General features: G+C 46.7%; 2 protein-coding genes and 1 long non-coding RNA gene across 4 annotated transcripts in view; 2 read left to right on the top strand and 1 right to left on the bottom strand.

Annotated features, from left to right (window-relative positions):
* The window catches only part of LOC104324711 (protein argonaute-1), a 28,023-nt gene extending 22,829 nt beyond the window's left edge, over window positions 1-5,194 (top strand). For both annotated transcript variants that reach the window (XM_069802889.1, XM_069802890.1), the window contains 2 exons: window positions 329-528; window positions 978-5,194. In XM_069802889.1, the coding sequence (XP_069658990.1) occupies window positions 329-528; window positions 978-1,086 (309 nt within the window). In that variant the 3' untranslated portion in view covers window positions 1,087-5,194. The remainder of the gene's footprint in view (window positions 1-328; window positions 529-977) is intronic.
* Window positions 5,195-6,893: 1,699 nt separating this feature from the next.
* Window positions 6,894-7,941, bottom strand: LOC138689180 (uncharacterized). Its single transcript, XR_011328026.1, has 2 exons — window positions 7,764-7,941; window positions 6,894-7,431 (listed from the first exon to the last, which is right to left on the bottom strand). It is a non-coding gene; the product is annotated as an uncharacterized lncRNA (long non-coding RNA).
* A 209-nt stretch (window positions 7,942-8,150) lies between these two features.
* Window positions 8,151-12,851, top strand: part of AGO3 (argonaute RISC catalytic component 3) — a 42,814-nt gene continuing 38,113 nt past the window's right edge. The window contains exon 1 of the mRNA XM_069802888.1: window positions 8,151-8,371. Coding sequence (XP_069658989.1) covers window positions 8,353-8,371 — 19 coding nt within the window. The 5' untranslated portion in view covers window positions 8,151-8,352. The remainder of the gene's footprint in view (window positions 8,372-12,851) is intronic.

Here is a 12,851-nt window from a genome sequence, read left to right as displayed (position 1 = left end):
AAGGGAGGCTTTTTGGCTTCCTCTCCCCCTGCAAGGACAGTGGGGAGCTGGCCCAGTTTGGGGGGCAGCCGGTGCGATACGTGATGCAGTGGGCTGTGCAGCGTTGGGAGCCAGGGATGGCAGCGCAGAAGCACCAGCAGTGCCTGGGCGTGGGGCAGCGGGGTTAATGCTGGCTTGCACCTCAGTGCAAAGGGCTTTGCTGCCTCGCAGTGCTGCCCATGCTGTCTGCCAGGTTGGTTTGATCAGGGAGGGTCTGATCAGGATGTGAGGCAGCTGCCTGCGTCTGGGTGCAGGCAGCACCTCTCAGACTGCCCCCTCTCCTTCCCAGGGTACGAGCCGGCCATCCCATTACTATGTGCTCTGGGATGACAACCGGTTCACCGCGGATGAACTGCAGATCCTCACGTACCAGCTGTGCCATACCTACGTGCGCTGCACCCGCTCAGTCTCCATCCCAGCTCCGGCGTACTACGCCCGGCTGGTGGCATTCAGAGCACGGTACCATCTTGTGGACAAGGAGCATGACAGGTGAGGGGGCTCTGCCCATGGCCCCGGGAGGGCAGACCCCAGGGATGGGCAGGGGGCATGAGCACCCTGCCTTGGTGTTTGAAAGTGCCTGTGTTAGAGCAGCGCTGCAGCAGGCCCTTTCTGCAGGGGGAGACTCGCACATAGCTGCTTCCTCTTAGGTCCCAGCTCTAGAGGGGAACTGGGGGTAAAGGAAGGTTAAATCCCATCCTGAGCTCATCCCTGGCCTGGAGGAGCATCCCTGGGGTGTCTGAGCGTTAGCAGCCACCTCGAGGTGCCGGAGTCTCGGCAGTGCCAGGCATGGTCACCAGCATGCACAGCATCCCTGTACGCTGTGGTGAGATGCCTTCCTGTGCTGCCAGCGCTTGCGGACCCTGATCTCCAAGGGGGTTTCTCAGTGTTCCCGGGGGGGAAATACGAAATAATTATGCAGTGATTTCCTTGATTTTCAGTGGTGAGGGCAGCCATATATCTGGACAGAGCAACGGCAGAGACCCCCAGGCCTTGGCGAAGGCTGTGCAGGTTCATCAGGACACTTTACGTACCATGTACTTTGCTTGAAAGCCTAACTTTTGTTACCTCACTCAAGAAAGCTTTCAGATTTGTAGGAGCCATACAAAAGAGGAAGCATTGGGACACCTTGTTTTTTTTCCAATGAGAAATCACTGCAGGGCAGGCAGCGTCGATTCGAGGCAGGAGACCAGCACCATGGGACAGAAAGATCCAACACCTTTGTAGGATTGGAAGAGACTGATGATTATTTTTTTAATTTTTCTGGCTTTGCAAAATTTTGACCTGACCAAACACATGAAGGCATTCAAGGAAGGGATAAAACTCCCAGGAGGCGGAAGCAGGTTTTCATTTTTAAGATGCAATACTATAGACTCCTGACTGTGAAATGGCGGATTTGGTCCTCCGTTGCCCACCAGGCGCTGGTAGGTATTTTTTGTGGGGGTTGGGGGGAGGGGATTTTTAGAGCCTTAAAACAGAAGACTAGATTTATAAAACTAATATTTTAGAATATGAGATGCTTTAATGGGTTAAGGGGAAAAACAACTAGTTTATAGGAGAATTCTAACACTAACAGTTCCCCGCCCCCGAATAATTCCCCCCATATAATGTAAGGCACCCTAGCACTTAGCTCAGAACTGAAAACTGTCTTCCTTGTGTTAAAAGCTAGTTAGCTGCTGCCATTTGAAGCAACAGTCACAGACTTTTCCATGGGTGAGTGCCTTACTATGATGCTGCAAAATTTCAATGTTTTTAATCTTGTAAGGAAAATAGTAATCTTGTCTTGATGGTGGTCCATATTTCCATCGGAAGGAGTTAATTTCTACGGTCCTAAGTTGCAGTTTGTGTTAGATCATGACCTCATGGTGGTTAAACTCCATTGAAAGATGTGCACTTTCATATAGGACACGTTTAATGGCTGCTGACCCATTTTTGTTTCCAATGTACTACTTGTTATTTAAAACTGTTTCTGACAAATGGGGGCATCTTCATCCCATGAGGACGGAAATCGCTATCAATTTTTTTTCTCTTTTTTTTTTCCTGAATTTTTATGATGGACACCGGGATTTTTTTACTAAACATTATTTTTATACGATACTGAGTCTGTTGCCAAAATACACAAGTCATTAACATTCTCAGAGTTTACATCACCGCACTTCCTGAGGCTGTGCGCTCACACCAGAGATTTCTAACGTTTCCTGTCCGATGAGTGTTACCAACTGCAGTCCATGCAGCGCCAGGTACTCCTCAGCGCCCGTCTCCCATGTGCATTCAGCACATGTCTGCCTGGGTCGGCTGCTTTCCGAAGTACCGCGTACCCCAACTCCAGCACCTCCAAACTGTCACCCTCTCTGCTGCTAGGTTTTGCTGCTCTTCGTGTCATGGTATCGCTGATCTCATGCACAGGGTTTTTTATTCTGAAAGCACACCAGATTTGTTCCTTAGTCAGAATGATGAAATCCTTGTTATTGTCATGGGGGAAACTCCTACTGATCTGTGTTTGTAACAGGAAAAAAGCCTTTTTCCCAACAGTAACATAGTGACTGCTTTTCAGACTCATTTTGCTGCACAGAATGACCGTTATGCACAGTGGGGCAGTAGTAGCAACTCATTACCAGTATCATGTGGGCAGATTATCTGGGTTTTTTATATGAAAGTGTGCACAGTGCTTCCTTCAAGAGAAAAAAATGACACGCACACTCCTACCAAGCTCTTAAAGGGAAGAGCTCTGTTATCATTTTACTGCCAAACGTGAACGCATTTCCAAGGCAGATCCACCACAAGCACTGCCCCTTGTCAGTACACGTGGATAGAAGCACACCTTTTTGTTTTGTACTTTCTGATGTTTAAACTTGCCTTGCCTTCATGAAAACCACATTGGTCATGTTGGCCCATTGATCTGTCCTAACACCGGGAATTCGCTCTACCTGTTTTCTTTTTGGGCAACATGTTTGTGAAAAATGAAGACATCAATATGCTATGCAAACTAAGTGCTGAGCCCACTGATGTCACGTTTTGTGAAGATCCTACGTTTAGCACAGTCCTTTTTTTCCTCAAGACTACAGTATTTGGTTCATATTCTCCTTTGCACCTTGTGTCAACCTCCACTGCTGTATATCTGCAAGGTGACAGAGAGGAGACCAGGAACTATTCATGGTCAGTAGGGTAGTGAACTCTTAGGAAGGCTTTTAGAGAGTAGGGAATGCATCAACACTAAGTGTCAACATGAGAAGCCTACATTCCTATACACAAGTGCCTGCATAGTGACACAAATTCAGCACCTCTCCATCTCATCCTCAGAACTCTGGCTTGTGTTCATTGAAAGCAAAATGATCTCAGAGGGGCTGTACCCGCTCACCTTGTGTTAGAAAGCCCCTCGCTAAGAATCAAATCGCGGTTAAGGTCAAGGTTCTCTCTGCAAATCAGTTTGTTCACCAGCATTACAATGGAAAGCCCCTGGCTGCTGTTCTGCAGCGAGGGGCAAAGGTATTTTGGTTTCTAGTTTTTATTTTAGTGTTTTAGTTGGGTCTAGAATTCTGAAATGTCTTTTAGTAGCTGTGGCATAGCACGTGCCATTTTTAACCATTTGAAAAGAGATAGCGTGGGCATTTACAGAAACAGCTTGTTGCTCTGTAACAATTTTTTTTAACCTTGAGACTTGAAATGTAAAATGGACCTTTAAGATTTGCACTCATTTGTAAGGTGGCTGTTCATAGAAAACTATGAATGAAGACTTGCTGATGTAGCACCTACTTTTAACAGCAATTTTAACTACACAAAAGCTTCACAGCTTCTGAAACTCTCAGCTGTTGACTTGCAGATCGTATTCTGCCCTTATTTCACCCTCTGCGTTGGGTTTTCATGGTTTTGAATAAATAAAAAAGCCAAACTCAGTAGCTGCTGTGCCCTTGAAACCCTATTTCCATTTTGAAGAAATTTAGAAGGGGTTTGAGTTACCCGCATGTTTTCTATAATGGACTATGCACTGTACCTTCTACGCGGCTCCAGCATTCAGCATTTCTACCCTTTTCTTGTCCGAGATGCAAATGAGTAACTGCATGTTGAGGTGCTGTGCGTTTTGCTACCCATAGCGGATAGGTGTTAACCCAGATACTTATCAGGATTTGTAGTTAGGCACAAACCCCACACGGACATCCCGAATGGCTCCCGAGTCTCTGCCTTCTCCATGCGCACGTGTTCCTTCTGCAACTGGAAACATCGCCAGGTGCATGCAGTTTTGTGGGAAGAGGAATAACTTTCATTTGCCTGTCAGTTGTTGAATGCTGTTTGTTTCCCTTATCTCACATCTGAACATAACGGGGGCGAGAGGGCAGAGCAGCCTTCTCCCCAGAGCTTCCAGGGGCGGTCAGGGTGTTCTGGTATTCGCAAGTGTACGACCTGATGTTTTAGTGTCAAAAAGCCCAAGCATTCAACGTTGCCTCGCGGAAGGTTTTCTTCTTGGAAAATCAGTGTGAAATAAAAGAATGTGATTCTTTCAGGAAGGGAAGCCAGACAGCAGGACAGCAATAAACAAGTGAAATTCATATCTTGCCTGAGTGATTTGCACTTCAATAGTTGTGAAAGAAAATTTACGGGACTCCAGTGCTTTTGTGTTCAATTTCTAGCCCCTTTCATACCTCCTTTATACAAGCAAGTGTTGAACTGTACATAGGGTGTTTACAAGACACTCTGTTTGGGTTGTTATTTTTCTTGTGGGTTTTTTTTTTTTGCTTTAGCTTGAACTCTGTATGGTCCATTTGTTAAATAGACGTGAACAGTTGATGTACAGTACTTACTAAACAAGCAGCAGCACAAAACTTATTTTATTAAGAAAATATGGCTTATATTTTAAAGGTTGAATATCAGGTTGGGTTTTTTTTTTTGTATGCGTGGAATTAAGACTGGTAAAGAGTAACAAAATCCTTGGATTAGGCCAAAAGAAAATACTGTAAGATCGTAACCACCTCTTTATTAAAGAAAACGGTATGATTAAAGAGCTCCAGAACATTGTATTTATATTTGATTTGATTGCCTTTGTGGATTTTTTTTTTTTTTGCCTTGGTCCTGATTTTTGCTTGCAACTTTGACTTTGCAGTCCCAAGTATCTGTTACCCTGTAACTGTTGGCAGAAGACCTAAATAAAAGCAATGTGAACATGTTGGGGTGACACTCCTGAGTCAGATTGCGTGGGGAAGGTACATGCAGTCCTGGCCGTTCACTCGCGAAAGGCTTGGGGACAAACAGTGAAATGCTGACTGTAGCTGAATTGCATCAGATACTGTGGAGGATCCAAAACCCCTCACTTTCCAGATTTCAGTTTAATGAGAGAAACACTTAAGCAAACAAGTATGTGCTTAAAACTTCTTGGAATATGGTAGCCAATTCCACTTTTTATTAAAATGTCATCCGTTTGAGAACTGACTTAATTTGAGCTCCTTGGGTTATTAGATAGCAGAAGCGTACATCAAAACATGCTGTTTCTCCAGCTACATTGTGTGCTTTGGGGGCTAAAAAGGCCGGTGGCTCCAAGATGCTTTAAGGATGGATTTCGGACTCCTTTTGGATTGGGGTTAAAGTTGATCCTCTAAGTTTTGGTACTGCATCATGTTAACATTTTCCAGCTTTGGAATTCCTTGCAAACGTCATAGTCCTCTCCAATGCCAACAGCTCATGTTGTGTCTTAGGGTCCAAAACTGGAGGTTGTTTGCCATCCTCTGAATTCTTTGGTTCTGCTTGTGCTTTACTTTGCAAAGGTGTATTGACATACCTTTAGACGATGAATTATTTAGCAGTTGAGCTGTAACTGGGTTTTTGAATAATGCTAAGCAATTTTAAGGAAGTGCTTGGTAATGGCATACATGTACTTGCTAGCTAATTTACTTGAACTGTAGCACGCAGAATGTATTGTACCGAACTGAGCATCTGTACAGATTCTGCACACATCCTCCTGCTGGTTTTAAGATTACATCACCTTTTTAAAAATGAATCCTGCTACGTAACAGAAATCTTCTTTTGCAGTTTCAAGGGGGCTGTTTTTGTGAGAGAGGTGTAACAGAAAATTGTGCCTTGTGCAGCTGGGTCTGAAGTCCTGGAAAACAGGTCGGACTCCTTGGTTTCAAATGTTAGATTGGCATTTGAGCCCTGGCCCTTGGTTCTGATTACAGTGGCCTGCCTAAGCTGCAGAACCAGAAGTGCTTGCACGCCTCTAAGGTTTGTGCATTTTGCGGAGATGTCTCCCTCCGCCATATCTGCTTGATCTTGGTGATCACATTTCCCCTTCACTCTCAGGATTTCGGTTAAGGAAATATTCTAGTAGTTTATTTTTAATTTGCATGGTTTTAGAATCCTTACTGTATAGCTTACCTGATAACTAAATTTACACTTGTAAAGATTAATTTAGCTGGCAGTCTCCAGGATGGTCATTCCTAATGATGATTTCTGACATCTGGATTATGAATCTCAAACTCCTCTTCTGCTGGCCCAAAGTTCCAGGTCTTCGGTACCTGCTCAGCAGTTTATCTGGGGGAGTGCCCTTCTCATCACTAGGAGAGGTGACGTTATTTCTTCATAATGAGTAGCAGGTTCAGACCTGCTTGGACAAGTCTCAATGTACTGTTCTTACCAAAAAATGATCTTTTGGGGGCAGAGGAAATGGAGATAAGGGTGCCACTGCCTGACCTAGTGCTGAGCCGAGCCTGGTACATCTGAATCGCTTCCCCACGTGCACACATTGTTTTGCTCATTTCACCCTCCGGTTGTTTGCTGGCAAATCTCTAACAAAGTGGTACTAAACATTGTTAAAAACACTGCCAAAAACTGAGAAAAGGGCAGACAAATGCTCTGAATTTACACTGATGTAGAGAATCATAGTCTTTATTCTTCTCATCAACCCTAGCTACTTATCTGCAAATGGGAAAAATAAACATGAGCCTGATGTCAATCCTTTGGTTGTTACGGGAATGTCGAAGGATAATGTGCATTTAGTTATCAGTTCTTTTAATCAGTTGAGTGTACACTTGTAAGATGTCTTTACATCTCACTCCCTGAGAAGGCCGTTTTAAAGCCTTGCGGGAGGAAGGCGGCATATTCACATGCGCGCCCTCGTCATCTGCAGCAGCGTTTAGTCTTTTAGCCTTGCCTACAGTTGCCTCGCTCTGCGCTTCGCCCTCCTGCCAGCCCGGTCTGCAGCTCTCCCCTCCGTGTTCTCGCAGCGCCCTTTCGCAGGGTCCTCTCCAGTCAGTCACCTTAGCGCCGCAGCCGCAGACGATACATGCCGCGCGTTACCAGATGTTTCGGCGCAGAGGAAGAAACCCGCGTGTTCCGCCAGCGTTCCTGGCAGCGCGCGCGGAACGTGCCGGCAGCTGCCGGAGCTCCCGTCCAGCGCGTCGCCGCGTCCTGTAAAGGGGGAAATAAATAACTGGCGAGAGCGCTACGTTCCCGAGCGTGACTAAGGCCGAGGCGCTGTTTTTTTTCTGGTAGGTTTGGTGAGGATTTAAAAAAAAAAAAAAAAAGGGGCGACGCAATTTATTCAGGACTGGGCTACAACTGCGAGAAGCCGCCGTGCGCAACCAGCGCCGCGGCCCGCGTTCGGCGGGCTGTAAGGAAGAGGAGGAGGACGGCGGAGAGGAGGAAGGCCGCCGTGACGGTTTCCAGCCGCAGTCGAAAAGCCTCCTCCCTCGGGCCGCGGGGAAGAGCCCCGGCCCTCTGCTTTCGCGTCCGGCCCTCACCGGCGAAGGCGGCGGGTGCGGGCCCGGGGTCCCGGGGCGCGGTCAGCCGCCCGCTCCCTCCCGCTCGGACCCGCTCTCCGCCGGTGACTGACGGACTCGCCCCGCTCCGTGTCGGAGCGATTCGCGCCGGTTCCCGCCTTCGCCGCGGCGGCACCGGCCCCTTCCGGTCCCGCCTCCTTCCCGGAAGCACCGCCTTCCCCCTCCCCGGAAAAAAATGCGGGCTAGTCCGGCGTGCGGGGGCGGGACTTCCGGCGGTTGGGGCGGGCGGGCGGGCGCGCGCGGCGGCGGCGGGGCAGAGCGGCAGCGCGAGCCGGGGCTGCGGGCGGCCACGCAACTTCCGCCCGGGGGGGTTGGGTTGGGGGGAGGGGGGGGAAGAAGGGGGGAATCCCTCCGGTCGCCGCCGCCGCCGCCTGAAGGGAGCGGAGCGGAGCTCCGGGCGGCCGTAGGCGAAGCGCCGGGCCGCGGCCTGCGGGGAGCGGGGCGGGCCGCCGCCGCCGCCGCCCAGCGTTTTAGCCCCGAGCCGGGCCGCCGGGCCCGGTTGTAAGCGGCGGATCCCGCAGCCCCTCAGCGGCTGCGCCCAGCTCCATGAATGGAAATCGGCAGCGCAGGTGAGGGCGGGCGGACCGGCGGGGCCGGGCCGGGCCGCGGGGCCGGGGGAGGGAGGGAGGGAACGGGATACCGGGCGCCGTCCCTGCCCCGAGCCTCCCCCGCCCGCCGCTGGGCCGGAGCGGGGCTTCACCGCGCCTTTCGCTTCACCCCCGTCCGCCGCCTCCCGGTTACCGGCGGCGGAGCGGCGTGTGCTGAAGGGCGGGAGCGGGCGGTGCGGGTTCTCCGGGGCGGGGGGTGGGGGAACCGGGAGTTGTGCCCCGCCGGCCGCCCGGGGGGGAACCGCGGAAACCCTTGTACCGCTCCGGTAAGCGGCGATAAGCCGGGCACCGCGTCCTGCTCTGTTGCCCCCTTTTCCTGTGCCGAAGATAGTAGGGAATTAATTTTTTTTTTTTTTTTTGTATTTCATAACTAGCGTTTCCCAGGCAGCGGCTGTAGGCCAGCTTGCATAATCTCGTAACTGCGGTGATGTCTTTGAGAGACCGCCTCGGAAACCGAAGCTTTGCCTCCAGAGCAGGCGGTCACCGCCAAGTGCTCGCTTCAGCACCTTCTGCCTGCCCGAGATGAGACGGTCAGCCCTTGTGCGGCGACTCGCCGGGCCCCAGAATTTTAGGGCTAATTACACGTGCCTTCGGGAGTGCTGCTGCACGGTGGCCAGCCCGAAATCTTCACGGTTTTGCCTTCAGCCGCTTGGGCCTTTTTGCATGGGAAGCACGTGCTTAGTATTTATAAACTTTGTGCTTAAAATGTATTTTGAGAGCTGGAGAAGGAGCTTCTGCTCCAGTTTATCAAAAGAATTGATCCTCAAGTCTGACAGAAGCGTGGAAGGGAGGGTTCAGATTTGGGCAGTGTTTAATCGGCAGTTCGTGATGTAGCTGGATGGCAAAGGGAATGTCAAAAGCTACTGAGAGTTCCGTTTCTGTCACTAAAAGAGGAGCCAGAGCAAGTGAAAATACGAGTATGAGGCTGAAGGTGTCAATGCAGAACATGCGTTTTCATCTCTGTGTGTGTAGATACCGTTGTAACTTATATGGACGTTTAAGTTAATGATGGATTTGGCCAGGAAAAGTTGCCACCTGAGCTGTTGTCCTTGCTTAATGAGGTATATGATGGAGTTGAAACTATTTTAGGAAGATGCTGGATTTTAGCAATCTGGTGGAATTCAGACAGTATGCTCATAAACTGTGCGTGTTAAGTAAACTCTAATTATAACCTGGTACAATTCCAGTTGTCTCATGATAAGAAATAGATTTGCAAGAGTAGCCCATAAACCTTTTAGTTTTTCTTTGATACGAGTTTACCTGTTGTTAGGCTACAATATGTTAGATTTTAGCAAAGCACGCTATTAGACGGTGCTCCTGATGGGCTCGGCCCGCTAAGCACTGTGTTCAGCGCGATGGATGTTTCTTTCCACGTCCGCTGTGGAAGTGTTAAATGCGATGTTAACATTCCATGTTTCGGGGAACCTTCTGGCTGTCAGACATCAGTATTGGTACAGGACGACACAAACCATCCTTGGCGGAGCAAATAAGGGTTCAAGTTCTGTCATAAAAGGGAGAAGGATGTTGAGATGTGCTTCCTTATCTGTGTGTGAAGGGAACATATGGGATAGAATGAGCAGAGTGGGGAAACAAAGATAGGGTTGTGACTATACCTGGAGTAAAGCATGGAAGTGTGTGCCAGGATGTTTTAGGTGAAGCAGTGCTGTAGATGTCTTCCTATTTGTGCGCTAGGCTTAGCCCATGGAATCGGGAAAGTGTGCCTTGTCTAGTCCGCATAATGTGAACACAGTTTAAAGTAGGAGAAGGATGTGAAGCCAGATGTTCAGGGTGCAGGTTATGGTGAAATCAAGTAAACTAGGGAATAGCAGTGAAATACTCACTGAAGACAAAAAAAAAGAAAAAGTGAAGCGAAGTAAAAGCAGCTCTCAGTAACAGATCAAATCCAGTGTCATGCATCACACTTCCACCAGGAGAGTGTTAAGTAAACTTCCACCAGGAGAGTGTTAAGTAAACTTCCACCAGGAGAGTGTTAAGTAAACTTCCACCAGGAGAGTGTTAAGTAAACTTCCAAAAGGCAGGTATATTAAAACAGTGCTGCTGTGGAACTGAGGATGCTCTGTGGTATAATCAAGTCAAATCAGAGTGCCATGTATGTCTTCATTTACATTTCATAAATTGTTCCTTCAAAGTTCACAGGTTTTTGTGTTAAAAGTGTGAAATTGTTGTTGGTTTGTTTTTTTTTTTTTACTCTGGTATGGTATGTTTTTAATGGAGCAGTACAGACATCTTTAACCTTCTGTTTGCTTTTCTATACAAACTTTGGGCAGATAAAATGCTGAGAATTTGCTTTCTCTGTGTTAAGAGTAGTGATTTGGGAGGACCATTAAAAGTTATGTTTTGGTGGGTGGGGTAGAGGAGGGAAGGGGAATGAATCATAAGTGCCTTCAAAAGTTATTCTATTCCAGAACACGTGTGATGTGAGATACAATGGAAGTTTTCCTCTGGAGTTGCAGTGGAAGCTGTTTGACTCACAATACAAACTTCACAAATTGTTTTGTCCTCGTAGCTTTAATTCCTTAGTGGTAAAGGTGTCGGGATACTTCTTGAGCCAATTTTCAGTAGAAATTGAAAGAAATGACAGAAATATACATGGCTTATATGCCTTTCGACACATCTGGTATGTGTTTAAACAAGACTGATCCAACCACTGTCTCCCACTGTATCTAACTCCAGCCGATTCCTACAGCAGAGAGCTGGGAGTCAGCCTGCAGAGAGCTGGGAGTCAGCCTGCAACTGATGTTTTGCAACCTTACTGGATAATGTGAAAATTCAGCTGATAGTCCTAAGACTTGTATTGAATTTGGAGTGAGAAGTAGCAGCAAGCAGGGTGGCTTGCGAAATGATGGGAGATAGCTTGATAACTGAAGTAATTTTTCTCTCTCATTAGACTAGACTGTATAACCAAACTGTCATGCAAAGCATTTACGTCTTAATTGAAGAAAAATTTATAGCTGGATGCAAGTCAGTTTTGTTCTTAATGTTCTTCAGTCATAGAAGACTCATTTCTTTGTGCTCTAATGCATTTTTCTGAAAATGATGGAATTTGTCATGAATTTATTGCTTCTTTTAATTTTTTTCACATGCAAAACTTGTTAGCATGTAAAGTAAAAATTTTAGTATTCTGTTTAAAGAACTTTTGTTTAGTCACTGTTAAAATTGTGTTTTATTCTGTAAGGGGCTTTCTGGTAGTGTGGTTCTAAATTCAGTAATATGACCATGTGTCTCAGATCTTGGTGTTCTGCTCTTAGATACTTTCCAGGCAGTAAACTGGAAAAAGGGGAACTGCTCGCATCTTAAATTCGAAACATAAATGGCAGGTAGATGTTTCGCTCTCCATAGCAGCGGTTCAAAGTTAGTGAGTGTGGGGAAGGAATTATGTAGTTTTCAAAACAGTAAATAGGAAACCGGGAAAATAAAAACGAGTGCATTAAGAATTGCACATTTTCTTATGAAGTGGGGGGTTTAGCGTAACTGGAAGTACATGTTGGTAGAGGTTTCTTTTGGTGGCAAAATGTGGTGTATCTACACACAACAATAAAGACTGTGTCAGTTTACTTTCCTGATTTCAGTCTGTGGAAATAGCTTCAAGGGAAAAGTATTTCTGTGTTTGTGTGGCTTGTCATGTTCTCTTCTCCTAGAGTAGTTAGGTATTAACTTTACAATGTGGATATAAGCTGCTTTTTTGAGCTTAAAGTTCTTTATGATAAGATATTTTTTTTTTTAGTGGTTCGGAAGCATTTATTGTAAATGCTTCCAAAACACTTTGCGGTTTTTCCTGTAACGTCGTTAGGATAGAACAAGTTAGCGCACTAGTATTTACTTGTGTAGTTGGCTATCACTGAGTATGGCATCCAAATGTTGGCTTTTGATGAGTTTTAACATGACTTATTATCTGAAAATTATCTGAAACCTTAAAAAAAAAAAAAGCCTAAATTGCGAGTAGGAATGTTTAGAAAACGTGGATTGCATTACTCATAAATAATGTAATGCCACCCAGCGAGGCTGCAGCTACAGAAATAAGGCAATTCATGATTTCTGGCATAAGTAAGGAGCTCGATTATTGAAACCAACATTTAAATATAATCTTCCCTATCTATTTTTTTTTAATCTACAATTAACTTATTTTCTGGTAGTGATAGGATCTTCTTTAAGCTCCACAGGCTGGGCCTCTGCATCCAAGCAGACGCCAGGGGCCCTCTGAAAGGGAATCTTTTTTTTTTTTTTTTTTCCTCCCTTCCATCCTCTCCCCCCCTCCATGGAGAGCTTTTTCCCGTGTGCAGACTCCAGCCTGAGGATAGGATCTGTTAGACAAATCTGCCTTGTGTTACTGAACTAGAGTTTAAATAATATTTTACCTCTTAAGTCCTCTATCATGTGTTTAAGGATGTTCAGTCACCCATTCAATTAGACATTTAGAACT

The sequence above is a fragment of the Haliaeetus albicilla genome, chromosome 16 (assembly GCF_947461875.1).
Source record: "Haliaeetus albicilla chromosome 16, bHalAlb1.1, whole genome shotgun sequence".
NCBI lineage: Eukaryota > Metazoa > Chordata > Aves > Accipitriformes > Accipitridae > Haliaeetus > Haliaeetus albicilla.
This window is presented reverse-complemented; position numbering and strand designations above follow the sequence as displayed.